Raw genomic sequence first — 24,199 nt, forward strand, 5'->3', positions numbered from 1 at the left:
CATCTTCAACAACTCTGAGGGACATGGCCATACTTCAGTGCCTCACTCTTTGTTACCCGTATCTAAACGGGCTCAGTTTGGGAATAACAGTTTGTGGGAAGACATATCGATGTGGTCTTCTACCCTTCAACGTAATCATATTTGAAATGCTGCACAACAGTAAGCTGTTCATCTTGTCTATTTTTAACATGATTTAAATAATGTAAAAATCATCTATCGCCTCCTATCCATCAACATTTGACTACCCCCAAATATCACACTTTTGATCATATGGGCAACTTATGGTATTTCAGCTATATCTGATCACTCTAGAAATCCTACTTTCATAGTAGATGTTTCCAGTAGAGAACATTTACTAGGATTCTGGCTCTCACCAAGAATCATCAGTTACACTACAAGTAGAGGAAACAACCTCAGCCCTCTGGTTAGGAGAAGGGTCACACATGTTTCTGAGCAAGAAAGGTGAAACAACATCTGCAACAAGGTGACCATGGACAAACAGCTATTAAGCCTAAGACTCAAAATACAACCTTGATTCTTAGGAGAAAAAGCTTACATGTGTGGTCCGCCTTTCAATTGCATTCTCCCATTCCCCATACCCACAAACAACTATAATACTTTAAGATTTTATAACTGGAAAAATATTTATGAAAACTCAAGTTCCTTGATTCACTGAAATGTTGTTGCTGCAGTGGGGAAAAAAAGCACAAAATATGTAACACCTGTGCTTTTCCATATGCAATCCCTAAAGTTTTCCAATGAATATGCACTCTCTTAAGAAGTTTCAGAGTTTGCCTTACAGCATGCACAAACTTACTTTCACTAAATCACTTTGTAGGCTTTTTCAAAGTTGTCTAGTGCTCCAGGGAACTATGAATGAAAAGCTAAAAACTACTGTAGACAAACAGCTATTACCAGACGCTGTGGCAGACCCCACATGGTGTTCATATATTTGTCAACTGAACACAGATACTGCCAAATTACAGAAAATCCAGAAAGCAACACAGCAGAAACTGAAGGGTGGGGGGAGGCTGATTTTCAACTGGTCACTATATTTCATATCTTGAGAAAAGAGTGGGGAAGGAATAGAAGAATTACATAGATACAGCAAGGACAATATGAATAAAGCTTCTAGCTCATTACATTAACGCTAGCCTATTTTAAAATAACATACCATCATCTTAAACTCTAGATACAACAAGAAAAGCATGGAATGTTGATAGAAAATGTTTAGAAAAAGGAACATTCTCATCTGCCAATGAATAACGACACCCACTGACGCAAATTTACATTACTGCCCTGCATCTCCTCATCTAACACAAAGCATATTTTGGATTTGTTCTACTGGTGTTATGTTACTTAATTCACCATTATATTAGATGCAGAAGTTGTGTGCATGATCCACCAAAGTTAATGTGCATCACACTAGTTCTTCACTCAACAGCACTCAGAGTCATTCCTTTTATATCAACTCAGAGGAGGTTTCAAGTTCCCTGCTAACAAATTAATACAAAAAATACATCATGGCACTACACATAAGCAAAAAATGCACCAACAGAGGCAGATATTTCCATCAGTAGGCCTTTACCCAGGAATTCTCGAAGGAGTCAGCACTTGAAACCACTCACTAATTTTACATCCTCCTGGGCCTACTGTTGAACAACACTGATGGGGTCCAGACATCCACCAAATGCTATTCTAATAATTCAAACTCAACTTCCATTCTGGCTACAGTAAAATACACAAAGAGACTGCTTGGCTTAAAGAGGAGGCCTGAATTTGAGTGTGTATAAGACTAGGTTCAAATCAAAACACAATTTGTCGCAGGTTTCTCACTGCACTGAGGTCCTATTATAACCACAGCTCTACCCAGCAGCACAAAACATACACAAGGGATGCTGATGAGTGGGAGGATCAAGCACTGCTCATCATGGGCCAGGATGACTCAGTGGATGATCTTTAAGATTCATGTAGCTAGATGAGTATACAGAGATGCCTGGGGAAGACTGGCTGTCATCCTAAAGTATACTAAACTTGCTCAACAGAGAGACAAATATTATATTATATACCATTTGGACAGAGGTCTAAGAACTAATCAGCACTTTGTAAATATTTTATGTGAAATTCTCCAGTTTCTCAGATGATGGGCCACATTCCAATCTTAGTATCAGTAGAGTATGAAAAGTATAATCAAGCCTGTCTAACAAGAGCAAACAGAGAAGGGAAAGGAGGAGCCCAGAAATGACTAAACTGCGAAGTACTTTGAACTTTCCCATGGAGAACTGGCAATTTCAAAGGCTATCCACCAGCCAGCTGATAGTGTTCCTATATAAGGCCAGGCAAATAGACAAATGATTATTTTAGCTCAGTAGCAAAACCACGAGAAAAAAATTGGTTTGGGCTTGTTCTGAGATCAAAAGTTTCAGACCTTCCTCCCCCACCCTAATTTTTTTCTCTAGATTTTTCTGACAAAGTATATACAGAACAAAAAATTATTAAAATGTTCATTTTAATAGTGGTGATTAAAGGTACTGCAGAGAAGTGTCAAAACCACTAGGGTAGAGAGTCATTTGCAGTCACCCTCATGGCCAAGCAGAGCTGCTTTGCAAGAGATGGAGAGGACCAACCCTGAACAACCCCACAGGTCACTGCTTAGGGCTCCCTTACGAAGTGTTTGTGTGGGGGGAAGGTCAGAGGTTCTCTACCTAAGTAGAAGCCAGCTGAAGAACTTCAATTCCTCATCCAAACTGATTAAAAATAGACAGGACAGCTTCAACTTTCCAACATAAATGACCTAGTTCCTGGGTTTTTGGAAGGCACAGCTTGTGAATCCAACCTGGTGTGAAGAAAGATACTTCCAAAACCCACTCTATGCATGTTATTCAGATATTTGTATATATTCAGCTAAAACTATTAACCAAATTTAGAAATAGCTTACAGGATCCCAAAACTGCATTTGTCAATGCCAAACAACTTTACCTACTCCTGCTTCTATGACAAACCCCAGTGTTGGGTGGCTAGGGAACAGCTGGCTTCTTCTACCTAAAGCTAGGTGAGAGGGAGCAAAGGGAATACAAATAAGGGTTTAGGGAAAAGAAAAACCATTTATGTTTCAAAAAGAATCTAACCTGTGGCACAAGATAGGAAAGAAAGCAAAGTAAAGATTCAGAAAGGCATAAGTTACCAAGAATGAAAAAGTGAGTAAAGACAGAAAATGCTGGGTTTCTTCTTTCTTTTTCCAGAAACTCTTTCAACACTAGCAGAGTAACTTCAGTGGGGATAGTACAGTGTTTGGGGAGGGGTTGTTTGTTATTACAGAGAGATAGAAACAGTCCAGCGATTAAATAAAACAAAAGACCAAAGGCAAAGGATTTGACTCATTGTGGAGTGAAGTCTGACCTAAAAAGAGATTTAATTAATACCCTGGGGCTTGTTCAAAGTCACCAGGGACAGTTTTACACACACCCATTAAGCTTTCTGCTATCTAAAATGATGCACTGTTAGGAGCATGCTTAGAGGTTCAGAGAGATTACACGGAGTTTGAAAAAGAAAACTTGTCTCTTGTCTGACCTATTGGCCCAAGGCATGATACTCACTAACAAGTACTTGGAGGAGGAGGTGATGGGGGACACAACAACAACAACAGTTCTCTGATGAACTGCCTTAAGAAGTTAGGCAAGTGCTAATGCCAACAGAGCAGCAGAGGTGGGAGTGGACAAGACCAGGGCAACACCAGCACAGGCTATCTGAAACGGTAGCACAATAACCACCTCAAGGGAACTACCTGGGCACTCCCACCCTCAGGTGCCAACACTTGGCAGGAATCATGTGTTCTGCACAAAGCTTTCTACCAAATCTGTAGTTGTATCTACTCACACCTACAAAGACAGCAGATGAAACAACACAGGGTTAGGGCCCCCTTGTTCCTTCCTATTTGAGGAAAGGATAAAGGGATTTATCCTCACAATTCTTTACCCGATTTGACCATTGTATTGTACTATGTTAAAACATTAACTGAAACAAAACAAAAATCACAACTAAAAGAAATATTTAGAAACACTGCTTCATTCATGTTGGCATAAGCTGAATCTTCTCTAACTCCCTAAGTCTAGATCTTCTTTATAGCACTGCTACTGAGCTTTCCTTCAGCTAGTAGTCATAACTCAACACAAGTGACATCATGGTGGATGATATAAGTGACTAATGTAAGAAATATAAAGAATTCAAGTGAATGATCAGGCTTCTTTCTTAGCATGGACATTTAACTGGTTTGTCCTCAACTCCTTCTGAACCAATTTGTGCCAAAGGTTTATCTTGAAAGCACTTCCCCACAGCAAGCAGCTTCTGGCCTCCTCATGGGACCTGTTCTCTTCAGCCTCATCTCCTCACATTCCACCGCTTGAGGTGCTGCACTGTTACCACAATGCAGGCATACTGCATCACACAGGTAAGGAAAGGTAAGAAGGGGACGATAAGATAAATATTTTTGCATGTGCCCAAAAAGGACAGAAGACTCCAAATCCCCAAATTCCCTTTCAGCTTTGTCAATCACTTGGTTTTGAGAGCTGTGTCTATAAGGGACTAGAAGCAGGTGGGTTTCTATAAGTATTTTCTGACTGACTTTTCTTCAAGCTTAACTCAATGTAATGTGCAATAAGCACATTAGCTCTACCTATTTATGCAAAACTAGCTAAAAATGACTATATATCCTGACAAAACTGCTGTCCTGTTGAGGCTGACAAATTCTACCTAATCTTATTCCCTGGAAACATGCAGCATGTCCTTACAAATGCTACAACTTCAAAACAGGCAAAGCTGTCTCCTTCAAATATTCATCTTTTAATTCCACAGCACTGTTTCTTTTTGCTGCAATTCTCTGTGCCATTTACACTTTTTTTCTTACCAAGGTCCCTTCTTACAATGCTTACAAGCACACAAGCAGTTTCACCTTTATCTTCAATGAGTCTTTTAAGCCTCAAAGACAAGAGATTAATACAATGGTATATTTTGCACTTCAAGTTACGCTATGCAACAAAACCCACTTTAAAACAAGACCCTTCAGTTTGACCCTCAAGCTTGAAATGAAGTGACATTTAGGCTTTGATCCTCAATCCAAACTCACACGTCAGCTTTGGAGTTGGACCTAAAATGATCAAGGACCAATCTCTGAGTCACTTTCAAACATGACCCAAATTGCCAGTCTTGCATTAAGATCTGGTCTGTAGAGTTTAATACTGTACGAATCAACATAAATTCAAACTCTTTCCTGAAATCTTTTTACAGACAGATCACCTGACAAGGTTTCCACATAAATTCCAGTTAACATTTGGCTCAACTAGAACTCCAAGTTTCAGACTCAGCTCTTGAATGTCAAATATTTCAAAATTGGAGAGAGAGATGCTACTAAAGTGACTTGGGAGAATTTTGTTGGTGCTACATGAAGATAAACAAGAAGCATTTGTTTTTTGCATCTGTGACATATCTGTTTTCTCTGCTTGCTTTCCTTCAAGACAACAGAACTGGCAACTCCAGCAGTTTGCATCTTCTTTCTAACATTGTAATAGTCACTGACAAAGCAAAGTAGCACGACTACCTATGCTACTTCTGTTCTACAGCAATGTTATAAAGATCAAAATAATAATAATGCTAAACAAATTTCACTTTTTAGGCAGTCCTGCTACAAAACTCCCAAGAAGCTCTCTTACAGCTTTCAAGTCTTTCCTGTCATCCTGCCTTTGAATGTAAATCTGACTATTTCTTATTATTGTTCATCTGGGATAGTTCTCTCTTGTTGTGTCACTACAAATCCTTGCACCATCGCCACCCAGGAAAGGTGCAAGTGCTTTTTGCAGGACAGTACCAGTTCCACCACATCTAACAGCAGCTGAAAGTTTACAGTAGAACATAATTACTCATTTACACTTTCTTATCCCCTGCATAGCTGGAAGCATCTTACCTAGGCTATTACTGCTGAATAATGTATTTCAGCAAAAAGAAAAGTGAAAAGGTAGTCAAGCACGAGCTAGAATCTACAAATCTACAGCTTCTGACAGAAGCAACCAGCAGTAACACACAAACAGTAACATTATTAATGCATATTACAGTGAGTGCATTATTCATTATCATTAGAAAGTGGCATATTATACTTAATTACTCATAACACAAGGTTAAAAAAGTCCTGCCAGAAAGGTATTAAAAGCGATACGTAATTGGGAATTGGAGGAACTTGTTCTTACAGCTGGAGATAAGCATATTTAAACTGCTCTCCCTTGTGTGTATTACCTCCCAGTTTTATCCTTGTTAGCAGACGCTTCTAATTACCCACAACTATAATGGAGATGGTAGAGTGAAAAACATCCAACTGACAGGCAACACCGCAAAAAAAAGACAGAGTATTAAATTGGTAATTAATTAACCAGGATATACAGCAAAAGGATAAAAACACAAGTTGAATTGTAACTTCTCAGTTTACTACTCCAGCGCACTCATGGAGCAGTACTACTCCAAAACAGTGCAGTCTGCTGCTAGTTAGCTTGATCCTTCCCGGCTGAACCCACATGTACCTTTGGGTTCTTTCCTGCCCATTCTCTTGGGATAAAAATCCTCTCCCTCCAAAGTAATCTACTGCACAGCCAACAACGAGGAATTACTACATGACTGCTCTGCCACCTCCCCTTTCCTTCCCTCAGAAAAAATGGCTTTCTTGCCTTGACATCAAGTTGTGAGCCACGGGCCAGAATGCTTTCTGTGTGCACACTGCGCCTTTCCAGTGGTGTGCATGCTTCCTATGACACTCACACATGTTCTTTATTTAATGAAAGTATTTCTATTATTACATTCTATAATCTCTTTTTAATTATACTTAAATTCTGACTCAAAAACTCCCTGGTCACATTTTTCTCCTCGGTACTAATACCTACTAATGGGAGTACTTAAAAATCCAACATTTTTAAAGCATAAGCTAAAAATCCAATTAGACACGGGCTTTGATCAGATTTTGCCTGCTTCATCACCAGTTTCAGCTCGGGAAGCATACCAACATTAGCTGTGAAGAATGGCCCAGTGCAGAGTGGCATGCAGGCAAGGATGCTCTGTCTGTGCCTGCTGGTGTAGTCTGCCTGCCAGGACCACCAAAGCCAGCAGCCTTGGCAAAGGAGGGCAGCAGGCTCAGGGAGAAGCAGCAGCAATGAAAGCTATGACTTTTAGCACACATGCACATCACCAGCTAACACTGATAGGGACTACACACATGCAGAGCAAGTCCGGTCCCTCTGTGAACACCTGACAGGATATGTGCATCCATTTAGCAGAAAGTAACTAATTCTCTGAATATCTGTGATTGAACAATTCCCCTAGTACAGATTCCCTCCCTCCTTAACAGAAACAGGATCAGATCATCTACACACACATGCGCGCACGCTCACACACACCCCACCAAGCTTTTATCCTCTTATTTCCATCTCTTCCCAAACCATCAACTTAAATTGTAACAACAATGCAAATCCCAGGATTACACCAGATGTGGTTCTTGTCATCTAAAAGATAACCAGCTTCACTTCTTTAGTCTAAAGCAGCAACTGCTTGGCAGGCCACAGCTAGCCCCGGCTTTAACAGCTAAATGTTTCAACGCTGTGTTTCAAGATGAGGTCACACTTACTTTTTTCCCCCTCCTCTAAAGGATCTTAGCATTTAGCAGCCAAAACTGGAAGAGTCTAAAAGCAAAGATTAGCCATAACACTCTACTCTTGCATGAAACAAAACTCTGATGATCATGACAGAAGTAGTAATTTGCACAGCAATTTCTTCTCATTGCCTCCTGTTCACCTTTAGACTCCTCTGCAGTACAAAGCCATTTATGATGCCCTTTAGAAAAGCTGTTCTCAAAAGGTGAGGAGTCAGCTGATCATAAAAACAGGTAAGATAGCAAACCTATTGTCAGGGCCCTGAGGGCACCAGTAGGCCTTAAATGCCCCTACCAGCATCATCCACAACTCACAGCAACATCCTCTTGCCTACTGGTCAAGAGTCCATTTAAGCTCAAGGCTAGGCATCCAGTCCTGACCTGAGCTGCCCTGGGCACAGCCCCAGCCCTGTGCCCCACTCTTACTCCCGATGTCCAGACTTCCCAGTTGTTGATCTTGGATAGACTTCAGACTCTTGTACTGGGTAGCCCTGTCTCCTAGGTGGACCTCAGACTTATGTTATAGGTAGCCTTATCTCCAGTCCTGCCTCCAACCCTATTTCCTGCTGAGTCTGGTCCATCCAGGGGATCTCCTCAACTTTTACCTCATCCTACTTGGGACCATGGTCAGAACCAGTCACTGTCCTGCTCAGGTGCAGTGGGATGGCTCCCTGTCAGTGAGGGCATCGCCTGTGCTAGGATCACCCTTGGCTTCCAACTTGTCCTCCCTAATGAGACAGCCCTGCTCCTGCTGCTTGCTAACACATACATTTCTCCATTTCAAAAGAGGATAGACAGAAGTTGTAGTAAAAATAATTTCTATAAAAAGCTAGTGGAAAAAAAACACAATGAGACATATGATCAGGAAGTAAATACCTTGTGGAGCCAAGCAATTCTAAAAAGCAGAAAATAAGGCACTTCCCTGTGCGATTAAACTACAGATATAAATCACTAACAGTACAAGGCAGTCTCCATACACCCATTCACCTGGGATCCATTCAACCTAACAAGCTTGAAGAATATTATTCAACCACCACATCTTTGGGCAATCTCAGAACTGAGATGGGCAAGCTGCCAGAGGAAAGATGAGCTCACATTGCCAACACTATTACTTTGCTCCACCAATAGCTTTCTCTACAGCTGTGGACAAGGTGCTAGGAATAAGACTAATTCTGCTACTTTGGCCATTTGACTGAACTTAGTTTCTCGACAAAGGAGATTATCCACAGAAACAGTTACCATTGTGTCCACGAACAGGCTGGGGCATCTCTTACTGCCTGAGCCAGACCTTGTGAGCCTACATGTCCATTTGGTAGCTTAGCCTAATGCCCTTCAAGGAAGGATATCTGTCTATCCCAGGCAGGAGTCCAGCTGAAACAACTTACCCAACATGAGCACCTGGCAGTATGAGATAACCTACTTCAGCAGTAGCAGAAATACAACTTTCACTTCAACCACGCATCAGAGCTCACATGAAGCCCGTATCTGCCCACAAGCCTATTTCAAAACAATTCAGAGGGGAAGTGATATTTGGGGGTCAAATACAGGCTCACATTTGAGTTTGAACAGACCTGCCAGAACCACCAGTTTTGGTGGCCAGCTTCTACTTTCAGTAGGAACTTGCTTTCCTGTTGTGTGGGGGACTAGCCTGCCTATGTTGAGAGCTGCACAGGTTCAGAACAGCTCAGTTGCGTGTATTGGTGTCTCCAACATGTCAGGCACGTTGGATTCTTGCAGCACACATTCAAGATTAGGTCTACTCAGTGCCACCACAGGACTCTGCTTAAGCAAAAACCAAAAAGAGCCCTGGTGCTGCAGAATAGCAAGAATAGATTAAAGCAAAGAAGGAACTGCCCTTTTCTTCCTGCCAGCTAATTGCTGTAGTCCATTTCAACATGGACTCTGACCTTCGCTGCCTCTGTTCTAGACAAAACTCCTTAGCCAGGGGTCTCAGGCATACTGTAGCCATAGGTGTAAAAAACACAGGCACTGGACCCTCAGATTGTTCATTTACAGCATGAAGCTCTTGCAGCTGCATCACCCCCCTATAAGAAAAAGCATCTGGAGACATACAAAGGTCATAAGCGCTCAATCTGCAGTTTTGACCTCTCAACTTTGTATTGTAGTGACAGATTATTGGCAGATGAGGAAGAAAAAGCTTCCTTCCTTCCTGAGGTCAGCCTCTTCTCCCTGAAGATCTCATAATAAGGACAAAGAAAGCAGCAAGTAAAATACAATCCAACTCTTACTCCTTGAAGTTGACAACATCTTTATTCTTTTTTAAAGAATAAAAAAAAGAAAAAAAAAGAAAAAAAAAGCAGCAAACCTGCCACCAAAACAGATGGGAACTGGAAGGGCTACTACATAAATTAAACACAAAAACACTGCTTGTCTGCACAAAAATCAACTCCTTTAATTTCCACATATGTAGCATTTGATGTGGCCACAGTGCCATTTATACATGCCTTTGCCTCAGGATGACAGGTTTACGTTTTTCCAGTTTGCTACAAAACTGCATAGCACTTGAAACTGCCTACAGCCAGAAAAGATGACAAATCTGAGACAACTCTGCTATTTTCAGTGAGAAAGGTAAAGATTAAAAAAAAAACTTTTCTTCAGCTGTAATTGGAAATTTAAGTAGCCCCTGTCTCGAACCAGAATACAGATGCAGTGTGCTGACAATTCTGCACCATCCACAACTCTGGACAGTCAAATGTTTTTCTGAGGGTTTTTTTCCCCATTTTTAAATTTAACATAAAACTAATCTCTAGCTGACAGAAGAATAAGAAACTCATATCCCAGAATTTAACACAAACACCTCCTTCTGGGCAAATTACACCTCAGAGGAGGGGACATCTTAATGAGGAGCTGCATGCTAGCCACCATCAGGGACTGAGCAGCTCAGCACAGAGCCTCAGCAAAATCCTCCACTCACATGAGATCACCCACCACAGCCTGACACAAAGGTATATTTTTGGCTATAATTACTTGACTATGTCTGGGTGCTGTGCGGGTTGGGAGCCACACACAGCTAACAGAGCAGGGTCTCGTAACCAGGACCTGTCCCACTGCCCCGCGAGGGAGCAGGGCAGCCAGGGACAGCCCTAGTCCTGGGCATTGGGCACCTCTGCTGGGGCAGGGACAGGCCAAGGCTGGGCTGGGCAGTCAGCCACAGCTCAGGGTTGGGGGCCCGTAACCAGCAAAAGGCAGGAGATTGCCACAACTACAGCACTTTTGGGAAGGGACTGATGGCCCCAGGCCAGGCTGGGCCAGCAAAGCCAGGTGGTGCCCACAGGACCCTGACAGACTGTGAGCGGGCACAGAAACTTACTGATCAGTAGGGGAGGGGAAAAGACAGGATTCATAGATGTCTCACAGCACTGAGCACAGTTTAGGTGCTCAACGTGCTTCACTGCAGTTTATAAGCTATAGCTGTAGCCCTGCGCACAGGTACCTGAGGGAGAATCAGCCACATGTTTAGCATGACAAGAAGGTTTTTTTTTTTTTTTTTTGGGGGGGGAAAGGTTCATAAGATTGAAAGGAATTACAGACCTCAAACACGCTAAGTACCAGCCTTTATCAACAATCAGGTTCCCTACCTTGAATAGCTTTAATGAAACATTACTTCTGATGCTCCAGCCCTCCACAGGAGCTGAACAAGCAAAGTGCGAGATTTAAAGGCGAGGCCTTTCCAAGCAGCGGCAAATACATTCATAGCATGCTATACCACAGATTTCTGTTTCTAGGAATGAATATCAGCACTATCCTGCAGTCGTCGCAGACAACACGTACCAGATGAAGGTCTGAAGGACAGCACAGGTACATCAGTCAGCAGTCCCAGCCCTTCCTTCACACGTTTCACTGGTATCGCCCTTCTGAAATAAGCAAGGGCAACCTCGAGGGGAACTTTGTCCTTAAACCGTAGTAAAATGAGAACAAGCAAAGCATATGGACTTTAATAATCAATCTGCAAACTGGGATTATATTTTAGTTTACAGGTAATTTAAAGATTAATCATAGGCACACAAGTAAAAAAAAAAAGAAAAGAAAAGAAAAGAAAAGGAAAAAAAGGAAACTACATTAATCTCTCAAGTCAGCCCTGATGAACACTTGAGGTTTGCTGAACCTCTGAACAGGAGGGCCACGGAAAGGGTATGGTTTTGCTGTGTGCACCATTTAACAAAACAAAAAAAACACTCCACACACTTGGATTTGGTGGCAAGAGCCCTTAACAGACTTGAGCACAAAGCAAAAGACAGGAGGAAAGGCAGGCCATTTCATCAACTAATCTGATCAGTCCAGTAAGTGCTTTACTAGAAGCTGTCCAAGCACAACAGTACCTACACTAAGACAGGTTTGCTACTCCAGCAGCAATTTCTAAGCCTAGACATGGCCTCCCTCTCAATGTTCCTACATCTCAACCAAAAAATGACATCCCTGTAGGCATTCAAGTAACAGCACTGCCAAGACACTTTCACCAAAAAGATTACCTTTTTGTGTTAAACACTGCTCTGGAAAGGTTATTCTTTAGGCAGGGAAGGACTGTTGCTTAGGTAAGGCAAGGGAGACAGCCAAGTAAGGTAGTGGAAATGCTGTCTGCACAGCAGACTGTTCTCTTTCCTATTCTAATACAGACAAGCAGATGTCTGACTAAACAGGACCATGAATCAGGACTCAGAAAACCTGGAGCAAAATTCACAGTTCTGAGGCAGAAACCTTGCATGGAAGAGCTCTACAAAAGGAGCTTTTAAAGCCCCACTTATCTGCAACAGGAGGATTTTCCTGGTAGGAGCACAAGGAAGGACACACAACTGTCCCCAGCAGGCGCCCTCACAAGTCTAGACTGTGACTGGATGGGGCTACAGCAGCATCCCCTGGGCTAAGTGCTGGGACCTTAGCTGTGCCCAACATCTAGTTTGTGCTATAGTCCACTCCAAGCCTAAAGGAAGACTGCAGCCCTCAAATTACACAAGCATCAGATTCCACAAAAACATCCCACCCTCAAGTTATAGTCCTGGATATGCCAGTAGCCTGCTGCAGCACCATTAAGTCCCTCCCCACATACCCTTCCCACTCACACCTCAGGTCCCCTCACTATAGGGTAAAGAAGAAAGTGTGGGCCTACTTCATGAAGCATTTTTAAATCTTAGATATCCAAAAACACTGCTCCTAACTGTTGCTCCCTGTTAAGAAAACAATGTGATACAAATGATAGCTGGTGATGATGAAAGCAGTCCATTGCAGCAGATGCAAGAAAAGCACAGACTGAATGTTAATTAATATACAGCATACATTGCTTCACATATGTCAGTGTTGCTGGGCTTCCACAATCCTGGAGAAATACTCTAGGCATGAACTATTTTGGCAAGGTAAAATTGGTTCAGGTACAATCCAATGGCAAGAGATTCCCTCACAGCTGGAAAGGCAGCATTAAACAAATCACATTTGGTCTGTTTTGACATCAGATCCTAATGAATGTAGAAACAAAATGAGGGGAAAAAGTCAATGTAAAGATTGGCAATGGGAAACCCTAGAAGCTAGTTTGGGCAAGCAAGAACTACAGTCCGTTTCCCTTGGTGCCCAGAAGGGAATGAGATATGTTTCTAGTCACACAAAGAGTTCTCACAGTAACGCGTTACCACCCTGGCTATAGCACTCTTGAGATAGATGAGGCTGCAAGTCACTCGTGTTACACCAACGTACAGATTTTGTGCGCTACTGATTATTTAGAAACAATGGCCTTGTGTCTATTTTTGTTTTGCTAACTGTCCTCCTACTCACTGCAAAGTATAGGGAAATTATTCAGGAAATAGACAACAGAACATGGACTCACCCAAAAAGTTGATGTGTTTAGGGGTAGGGAAGAACTGGATCAAGACTGCCAAATATGAACTTGATTTTAATTAAGTCATGTCTGCTTTCCATTATCTTTTGAGATACTAAATGAGCTGAAATGGAATTTTAAATAGTTAATAGTTCCAGAAGCCCCAACTTTTTCAAATTCTTCTTCAATGCAATTACTTTTGCTGTCATGTCAGAAATATTAATAGCCTTTTCTGCGTGGGATAGTGAAGTTCTACAGCAGGACCAGTACACTTCAATAACATTGATGGCCTGCATGCTAACAGTTGCATATAATTAATCTGCCAGTGTTATTTTTACTGGAACTAATGAAAAAGACAGTACACTTTTCAATACTTCATGTACCTCTGTGGGAGGGGAAAAAAATATCATTCACTTGTGCAGAAATACTCTAGGTAAGACAAACAAGTGAGAAAGAATAGAAAAGCAAAGCTATCACTATGTCGTGTTCTGTAAGAGGACACCAAGGGACAAATTCTGTTTTTGTTATGGAAGCTTTGATTGAGAAACAACCCACCCAGCTCAATGATGCTGAGCCAGATTTACATGACCAAGACAGTTCAAAGTTCCTCTCAAGTCTCTGATCCAATGCTGCTACCACCAGGAGGAGTGTGTCTTGTATACAATTCAGAAGGTCTCTGTGTTGGTGCAGCAGACCTGACCCAGTGCTTGCTAAAAATCAAGTGAAAAGCAACTGTTGATTTCTCCAAGCAAACACACAGACCTCACACCACCAACATACTCAAACCACTCATCAATATACTTCTTTCAGAAAGTCAGAAAATCTTACAGCCTGCCCAGAACAAAAACCAAACCCAACAGCCTAGCAGGCAGCTGTGGTCATATTTAAGCTTCTCCAAACCTGCCACAAGAGACCACCTAGTCTCATTTGGAATGATTAAAAAAAAAAAAAAAGATTAAGAGGCAGAGATCAGCAGGCACGGTCCACACGATTGCTAGCACAACAGTAGTGGGAACTCAGCATAGTGTCCAGCTGACTATTTCTGCTCCCACCAACAATTACAGACCCAAGAGAGTAGGACATAGTAACACTTAAGAGGCAGAGAACATGTCAATAGCCACCCTAATTCTGTGAAATATTTGTCCCACTTAGTTAGGTCAACTTGTGTTTGTGAGCATACTAACACAACTCCTAAGATAAAATGTTTACCCCATCTGGCAAATCAAATACATTTTAAAATTTAACCAATACCAAAATGCTTAACCAGAGAAAGCTTTACCGATTTTATACTCATTAACTAATAGATTTTATTAATCACTAACTATTAAAAAAAATATTTCCCTCCCCCTCAGTTGTTATTAATTCTCCACTATCTCTTCCATAAAGGGCTGTTACAGCACAACTTACTAGAAGGACGCATTTGATTCCCGGCACTAGGATATGGGTGCAGAACATGCTATTCCATGTCAGGGCTTTAAAATAATGCAGACAAAGAGTTGTCTTGCCTGCATACCAATCAACCTTAAAGCACAGTAATGCAAACAGTCTTTAAAAAGGATTTTAACTACCTGAAGCTCTTTGTTCTAAGATAAGGTATTACAGTAGAGATTATCCATGAGATCCAATTACAACAACCATGCTAATTAAATCTCTACCTTTCCTAATCCAAAAATCCCTACAAGTTATCAATTTTAAGTTTTTTGACCCCATTACAAAATCACTTATTAGCCAAAAAGCATGAAAATGACTAGCTACAAAGTATGCCATCTGTTAAGGGAATTCAGAAAGCATTACTCTGAAGGTCATGAAAGCCACAATTTTTATTATTTACAAAACATTTTAAACTCTTATAACAGAGTCTCTTATAAAATGAATAAAAATAATGGCTTTAAGAAGAGCAAAAAGAAAAATAACATAGCTCTCTGCTTTGTATGGAGTACAATATGTTTGAGAGGTGGACTGAAACCTAACAGAGGCTTTTATTTTTTGCATGGACTCTGCAATTAAAAGCCATCATCTCCCACAATTCAGCCAAGTGACATAAAAAGACACAATCTTTAGATATTAAGATTACCCAGGACCGCGTCTTTCAGCCTGAGACAATGACAGCCAGTCTGTATACAAAGTTCAAAGTGGCAGCAGTTCTTTTACAGAAAAGTACGGCTGAGAAGGACCATATCCTCCTTTTTCACATACTACAGGAAAGAGCAAGGATCCTGATCTTGGCAAAAGCACATGCAGGTCACTTTACTCACACTCTTGAAGTCAAGCGTACTTCTCACCGTAAAGCTAAGAGCAGACATGCATTTATATGATTTGATTGTTTCACACCTGGAAATTCAGGGGAAAAAAAAGTTTCTGTTCTTCCACATCTTAATAAGAAAGAAATCTCTTAAAAACACCCACAATACTTTTCCCAAGCTGGATACTTCCAAATACCTGCATAAATCAAGAAGTAGTAGTAGAAACAAGAAACCATTCCAAGTACATGTTTCAATCAGTAGAACAAAGGCATCTACATAAAACCCTATGCACTTCTGGGATTTCTTCTAGTAACAGAAGACCTCACACTCCTTACAAGAGCCATGGGGGGGTGCACTTCAGAAATCAATGCATTTGAGTCACCCAGGCTCTAAATTACAGATTTGTAGGGGAACTGAAGAGCTGAGTAAACACACTTCCCCCACCCTCCCTTAAAGTCAACATATTACAAATGTGCATTTGTAAACAGAATTACCCCCCCCCCAAAAAAAAAAAAAAAAACATTAAAACACATACCCAATCTAACCTCGATGTCGGTAAACATGCTATAATGACATTTCATTGTAAAATTTCCAGTGGTAGCCACATGATTTTTTTTTTTAATCCTTCTGACTCCTACAAGCTAAATATTAACACTCGATTTAGGGCATCATTTCCAGTGTGTAAAAGTAATTAATAAGACCAAAGCAAAGCTGTGGTCTACTTTTATTGCAAACATTGGGCAAGGCACAGAGCAAACAAAAAGAGTACATTAATTTAAAATAAAAGCAAATTGGATATTTAAATGTGAAATATATGAGGTGAGGAAGTTTCTTTAACACAGTGGAACCTCCCTGACTCACACACACAAACTTTGCTTGCTGCAAATTACCAAATACTTATGCTGCACCTATTTATACCATGCTGTTTAATACTGTTCACAGAAATAAGGATGCTGTCATCTGCTCTGGCTCTCCGAGACTGGACAGCATAGAGGTTTTCACACTATTTAAGTTCAACAGAAGAGCAGAGCAGGAAAAACAAGTCAGCTTTCAAAGGCATACCTACAATCCATATTTCCTTTGAAAGGGACTCATCACCAGCCCCTGGGTCTGGGAGGACTATTAGAGTAAGGACAGGATGGAGGACAGAGGTCTCAATGGGACAGCCACCACCCTCTGGTGCAAAAACAGGGCAGGAGAGCAGGGAGGGGAAGCAAAGTCCATCGAGGACCATTCATATGGGTAGCCCATGACTGAAGTCAGACAGGAGGGAACAGATCTACTCAATGATGTGGCCAACAGCTAATTCCTTAATATGAAGTGTGGGGAGAGGGCAAGCCCACTTTCACAGCTTTGAAGTGGAAACAATTGCCCGTTAAACTTCAAAATATTAGGAATTGATTGTACCCGTATGATGGCCACTACGTTCATCAGTCTGGCATTAAATGAAAAATGGGGGATAAGAACATTATGCAGAAGCTATGCAGAGTACAAGTGCACATGCAGGAGAATTTTTTTTCCTAAAACCTCAGTTTCAGGTGCCAAACAATTACATGAAAGGGGAACACAGAGTATCCTCTGCTGATTACATTCACAAAATTGGAATCCAAGAAAATCTCACTGCTGTCTAGAGGAATGAGCGAGAGATAATTAGGAACCGAAATCTCTCATTGGTTCGCTATAGTCTCTGGTGGTCTCATCTTCTAGTTAGATGATGAGCTCTGTGCCAGGAACATCGCTTTGTTGTACGCAAGCATTCTGCATACAACAAAAGGACATTATCTATAATTTGGTTACTGAAACACTAAGAGGCATTAACCAAACTCCATAGTTTGAATAGCTACTATAAAAGGCATATGCCTACTTCACATCCAACATCTGACGTGTATGAGTTCCAAGGGAACATTCAACATAAATAAGAAAGTGCTTTGAAATGTTATCATTACAGAATAGTAGGTGGTTAGTGAATGTAAATGACCCACCACAGACATCTCCATCTTCACCCCTGGCACATCAGGTCTGTACAAATACAAATTTCTGAATTTAATTTCTTTTATGTGAAGGAAAGAGCTCCTGTTGTTTTCATGGATTGGAACTAGGTCCTTCAACTGTGCATCCACACTTGATTTTACATATGTTCACACTTAAATAAGTCATATAACGAATTCAAATATTTGCCTTAAAAAATATGAACAATCTGCAAGAAAAGCCATCATACTCAAATCCTTGTTCTCCCACCTCTTTTCTTAATTCCCTCAGGATTACCTTAGGGTTGATACATAATACATATGCATTAGCCCAAAACGCTTGAGAGGAAAAAGCTGTAATGACATTCACACAAGGACAACTAGAAGAGCCTTGTCCAGCAGGATTTGATAAAATATGTCTGCCAACAGAGTCAAACAGAATACAGTCTTGGGAAAAGTAACATGGATCTAATTTCTTCCAATTCTCTGAGCTGCTTTTAGAGTTGCATGGTATGGTACAAGATAAACTACCTGTCACTCCTAAAAAGTTAAGGAAACAATTTAAGTATTCACAAAATATGCCCACCCTATACAGATACAAAATTCACAAATTCACATACTAGTTACACTTGATTAACCCCCTCTCCCCACTCCTTTTTTTTTTTTTTTTGGTTAAAAGCACTGTGCATTCCTGGCTTATGTATATTTTCTACTGCTTAAAAAAAAAAAAAAAAAAAGAGAGAGAGAGAGAGAAAAACTCTGATCACATTTTATTTTTGTATCTCCAGAAGAAAAATTAGTTTTGAGCTAAATCATGACAATTTTACATCTGTGAATATAGAGCATTAATGTTATGAAAATCAGCACACACTTCCCAGATATTTATTAATATAGGGGAGCACATTAAAAATTTATAAGAAAAATCTACCATGTGGAAACGGTAACTGTGGAGTAAAACATTCTGACAATTTAAAATCTAATAGAAAGTTACTGCAGGCATTGCCAGGTCATTTTTGCTTGAATACATTCAGAAATAACAGAGTGTACTTTATTTCTTACAGTCAACTATTGGTTGCTGCAAGAAGCTAGTCATACCTGCTGATACAGAAAAAGTTGCCCTTCTAACAAGTTTAATATTCACTAACCAGGACTTTCATAATATACAAAGAGCAGTTTAACTCTTAGTTTAGAGCATTCTCAGACTACCAGTACCTTCGAGAACGGGGACTGGAGCTTGGCAAGTTTGCTCACAGTGATCAAGCAGGGCATGGAAATCAATGAAAAGCTTACAGGGACAGGGACGAAGGATTACAGCAAAGCCCTCTCACAAGTCTGGTGGCTGTCAAGTTAACTCCATTTCTCAGTATCCCAAATAGAAAAATTTTAAATCAATATATGAGGTCTGTCAAAGGAATGCTACTCAAGCACAGCTTTGCAAATCTCATTCCCCTTCACAAGCAGGGAAGCAAGCATGGATCGTGACCAAGATGGGAAGCTACGGCATCGATTTTAGAACCGAATCTTCCGTCAAAACCAATAGCGAGTTTGTCTTCAGACTTCAAGAAAAGAACAAAGTGGTCTGAGCTGTTCTGACACTCGAGCCTTCTCAAGATGTCACCTTCTACAAGGAACAAGCAGCTATCAGTTGCATGATACTGCATGCACAGCAGAAGATCACAGACAGGAGGCCCGTCTGAGGCTCTAACCTTTGTTAGCATGAATAGCAGAACAGTGAAAAGAACAATCCACACAGACAGGGAGATGAAAAATTGAGCAAAAATATTAAAGTCTGCAGTGAAGAAAACAGATTTAGAACAATTTAGTTCCATAAATTGGTTTCAGGTAAAACAAAGATAATATTAACAATTCTACCTTTATGTGAGATCTTTCATCTTCACAGATGCCCAACATCTTGCATACCCCTGGCCCCAGCCTAGCAGGGCAGCTCCTGCATACACTTACTGACACACAGTCCCACTCATTGCCGCTGGGATGACTACAGAGAAAAGCAAATATGTCTGAAAGTATAGGCAGGCTAAGTAAGTGCACTGATTTCACATGAAAGGCACTAGATACAACTACGATGGGCTGTCATAAAACCCTGCCACTGACCCACTGAACACAAATCCAGCAGCAAGTGCAACCTAGTTTTTGCCACACTGTCCTGCGGGCAATACACAGCACATGAGTAAAACAAGGAAATACTCAGAAAAAAATCCCAGGGAAACATCTATTCAGCTATAATAAATACTGCAGAGCAAGTGAGTTTGCCTGTTTTCTCTTTTCAAAAGAGGCTAGACAGGCAATAGGAAGTCACACAACTCCCCACAGCCACTTCCTCCCTCAGGGGCAGATGGTGACCTGGCTTGCCCCAAACAGGCTGCAAAGTCTAGGGCCATTCCCAGAATTTCTCTACAGTGTCCCTAAGCAGTGGAGAGCCACGCTGCTCGACTTCCCCTGCCGGCAACTCGTCAGGCAACTCTCACAGGAGATCTCTGCCAAAGTAAATACAATGCAAGGAAGCATTAACCAGACAGCACGCTTACCAGCAGCCTCCCAACAAAGAAAGAGAACAGAGCCCAAAGTATAAAGCACCCGGTCCCTGCAAGATGCTGATATTTGAGTTACAACACAGCTACAGCTTTATTAAACCGTGCCGTTTTTTCCTCCACATTTATTTATCCCAAAGGAACAATCTGCTGGCAAGAATCTGTTTTTTAGTGTTTCTAACAAGCAATCCAATTCAGACTTTACAAAATGGCAAGTGCCCACCTAACAGATGAAGAACTGTTTTGTCCCTGAAGGGGTTTGGACTCATCCTTCAATTGCCTTCTAGCCTCTTCCACCTTTTCTGTATCACACCTAAAATTGCTTAGAAAGCTCTATGGGCAGAGAACAAGTCTTCTAAAAATCACCACAGGCAGAACCAGCTGGAAAACAGGTGGTAGAGGGGGTGAAGAAACTGCTAAATTTTGAATGAAGAGCTGACATGTCTTGCAGGGAACAGAAAACCTTATTCTCCATCCAAAAGGCCTGGATGGAAATTTTCCCACTAGTTGCGATTGCAAGGCGCCCTGCCTCACAGGGTACTGTAAACTCCTAACAATATTGACAAGCCAGAGTGCAAGAAAAATCACTGTTCCTTCCTGTAGCCTTCCTAAAACACATACTCTAGAACAGATCCACTAAACTTCAACACTCCACAACACAAGGAGAACCAGTGAAAGCTCTTAATACCTGCAGTGTTCTCCCCACCTCACCCCCACAGCCATGCATTCTGCCCGCACGCGGCTCCAAGGAATTTGGACCTACATGGAGAACGATTACCAGACTGAAGGTATTTATTGTCACTCAAAATGGTCTGCTACCTGACATACACCATGGGTGATCAAGTTTGCTATCTTTCCCTCTCCCGCCCCTTCAAGGTCTCCACATCAGTCTACCATTTGCATAACCACAAAGACTGGAACACATATAATCAGGTAATAGATACCCGGTGACATTGGCTGCTTGAGCTTCACAAACTGCATGTAAATTGGATGATTGCACTATGCATATTTCTAGATTAGAGCTTTGACAGATTTCTAGCAGTTTCCATTACAGAAATAGCCCATAACAGATTCTGCTTTCTTTTTTTCATGATCGAAAAAGTGCTTTAGAGACAGGTTCTGACTGCATTTCTTTCCAGATCTACTTTACTTGCACTAACAACCTAAATATGTGTCAAAAGAAAAATGGGTCTAGATTATCCTGCCAGTGATTTCACAGTATCACAGCCTCTTAAGCATTTATGGTAAATCCTTTTGATTGTATTGAAATCTCAACCTATTTATAGTTTCACAATAGCATGAATATAAAGCAATAATTCTCAGTAGTTAGCTACTGAGCATATTGAGAATTCTTTGATGATGATTTTATATGTTTAAAAATTCAAGTAAAATATTAAGTTTAATCTGTCACCTACTAAATGCTGGGATTGCGTTCCAGCAGTATAATTCATCTGAAACAGGAGGAAAAGAACAACTCTTGGCCAAATATTCTGAAAATGCATGCAAACTACATTGCTGTAAGATATAACCAGTGAGAAAAGTTGTATTTTTTATTGAATTGGTTGCTTGTAACAGTTTCACAGAGCACCTAGAAGACCTGGGGAAGGCTTTATTTAGGGGCTTCAAAGGGCTGAGCACTCCTTATGAACCTAGTGAGCATGAAAAACACTCAGCACGAAAGAAAAACTGCTAATTTCTGCAAGAAATTGGCAGGTATTAGCACAGATGGGTACTAGAAGAGAGCAAATTCATCAAGCAAATGGTATCAACTTTGAGGATCAGATAGCTGACAGAGAAACACCAAACAGGATTTCATCTTACCACAGAAGAGTAAATCTACCAAATCCTAATGATATTAGTGTATAAGATAAAGGCTTGGCAACTCTAAAAACTTTAAGGGAGGTCAGTTTTAACCAACTAGAGTTTGGGGGCTACATGAGACAGGGAAGAAAAGACAGTCAAGCTGAATACATGTTTCCTATTTAACTGGAATTCAGTTGTTTGCCACCACTGTGCCCATGACCATGGCACTCAAGAGCTGGCAAGAGCAATTTACGGGTACCGCTCAAAAGACTTGCATACCCAGGAGTCTGGCCACCCTCTTTGCCCCCTGCCACAGCTGGTCTACAAAGATTATTATTCCCTCTTACAAAAGCTGGCTCTCTGCTTTGCTATCAGATTCCTTTAATGAGGCACCATAATTTTAATTTCAACCTCATTTATCAGAAAGAAGGTGAAGGAAAGACAAGGGAAAGTACGGGGGGAGACAGACAGAAGAATCAAAACTCTCTTCCCCCCCCCCCCTTTTTTTTGCCAGGCTCGGTAAGATTTGCGGTGCAGCTGGAGGAAGAAGCCCCACTGCAGCCGCCCGGGCGCGCAGCGGCCCCAGCGTGCGGCTCCCACGGCGCGACCCCGCTCCCTCGCGGAGCGGCGCAAGCCGGCCGCCACCTCCCGAGCGAGCTTCGGGGAAGCCCAGATCAGCTACCCCCCAAAACAGCCTCAGCAACCCCCCTACACAGGCGAGCTGAAGCACGCAGCGAGAGCCAGGGGAGGGACGGGAAGGAGCAGCGGGGTCCCGGCAGTGCTCCGCCGCCGCTGCCAGCATCGCGGGAAACATTTGCGGGAGCTTCGTGGTGGTTTTTTTTTTTTTTTTTTTTTTTGGGGGGGGGTCTTTTTTTTTTTAGGGGGGGAGGTGCTCCCCTTTTTCCCCCGCAAAAGGAGCCAGCCGGGAACGCCGAGCGCGGCAGAGCCGCGGTGCTGTGCGGAAACCACCTTAGAGTTCCCGCTCCGCTGCTGACATTTAAATACATATACATGTGTGTGTGTGTGTGTGTGTATATACACACACATATAAGTGATTTTTTTAGAAGTACTAGATAAGCACAGTTAAGGGAGGCAGACGGTCCCAAGCGCAGGCACCCCGGCGGAGGCAGCGCCGGGAGCCGCACCGGGCAGCGGCGGCGCCCGGGCGGGCGGTACGAGAGCGGGCGACGGGGGTCACCCCCCTCCTTCCCCGACTGCTTGAAATAAGGCGAGAGGGGAGAAAAGAAAGGGGAAGGAAAAAAAAAAAAAAAAAAAAAAGAGGGAAAGGGAGGAAAAAAAAAAAAAAAAAAGGCAACTTTCCTCCAGCGGGAAGTTTCCTGCGCCGGCAAGGGAGGAGAGCTCCCGCGGCGCGGGGGGAGAGCTGCAGCGCGGCACGGTACGGCACGGCATGGGACAGGACGGGACGGAACAGCCGCGCCGCGGGCAGGGCTCTCCGCCGCCGCCGCGCCGAGACCCCGGCGGGAGGGTCGGGGCTCGCCGGCCCCGCACCTGCGCCCGCCGGACCCCCCCCACCCCCGGCCGCCTGCCGACGCGGCGCGACACCCGACACGGCACGACACGGCGCGGCGAGTCCCTACCTGGGTGCAACATACTTTGGAAATAGAAGATGACGAGGATGAAGGAGCCCACGGAAGTGACCAAGACCATCCTGCACACCCGGTTCATCCTCATTACTTCCAGCACCGCCGGCTTCATGGCTCTGTCGTGGGGGAAGCAGGAAAGGCCCGCGGAGCGCGCCCCGCGCCGCACCGCCGCGCTCGCTCTCGGAGCCGCTCCGCGCCCGCGGCGCTCCGAGGTGCCGGGGAGGAGCCGCAAGAGCCGCCGCCGCCGCGCTGAGAGATGCCCGGGCGCCCGCGCCCTGCATCGGGGGGGCGCTAATGCCTGCGCTGGGCGTGACCACGCCGCGCGCCAGGCGGAGGGGCGCTCTGCGCGGCGCGGGGGGAGGCGGGCCAGCCGGGGAGCCGGGGCGGAGCACGCCCCCCCCCCCCGCCAAGGGGAGAGATGGTCCCGCCCGGCGGCGGCGGCGGGCGGGGACGCGCCGGGCTGCCTCGCGGGGACGCTGCTGCCGCCGCGGGGCGCGCTGCGGGTGAAGGGGGGGGGGGTGCCGGGCG

The 24,199-nt window shown here is 42.9% G+C and overlaps 1 protein-coding gene across 1 annotated transcript in view; it reads right to left on the minus strand.

The window, feature by feature from the left end:
* The window catches only part of CHST11 (carbohydrate sulfotransferase 11), a 176,854-nt gene extending 153,071 nt beyond the window's left edge, over positions 1-23,783 (minus strand). Inside the window, exon 1 of the mRNA XM_062569538.1 lies at positions 23,681-23,783. Within this exon, the coding sequence (XP_062425522.1) occupies positions 23,681-23,783 (103 nt within the window). The remainder of the gene's footprint in view (positions 1-23,680) is intronic.
* Positions 23,784-24,199: the final 416 nt, after the last annotated feature.

The sequence above is a fragment of the Rhea pennata genome, chromosome 1 (genome assembly GCF_028389875.1).
Source record: "Rhea pennata isolate bPtePen1 chromosome 1, bPtePen1.pri, whole genome shotgun sequence".
In the NCBI taxonomy this organism is placed as follows: domain Eukaryota; kingdom Metazoa; phylum Chordata; class Aves; order Rheiformes; family Rheidae; genus Rhea; species Rhea pennata.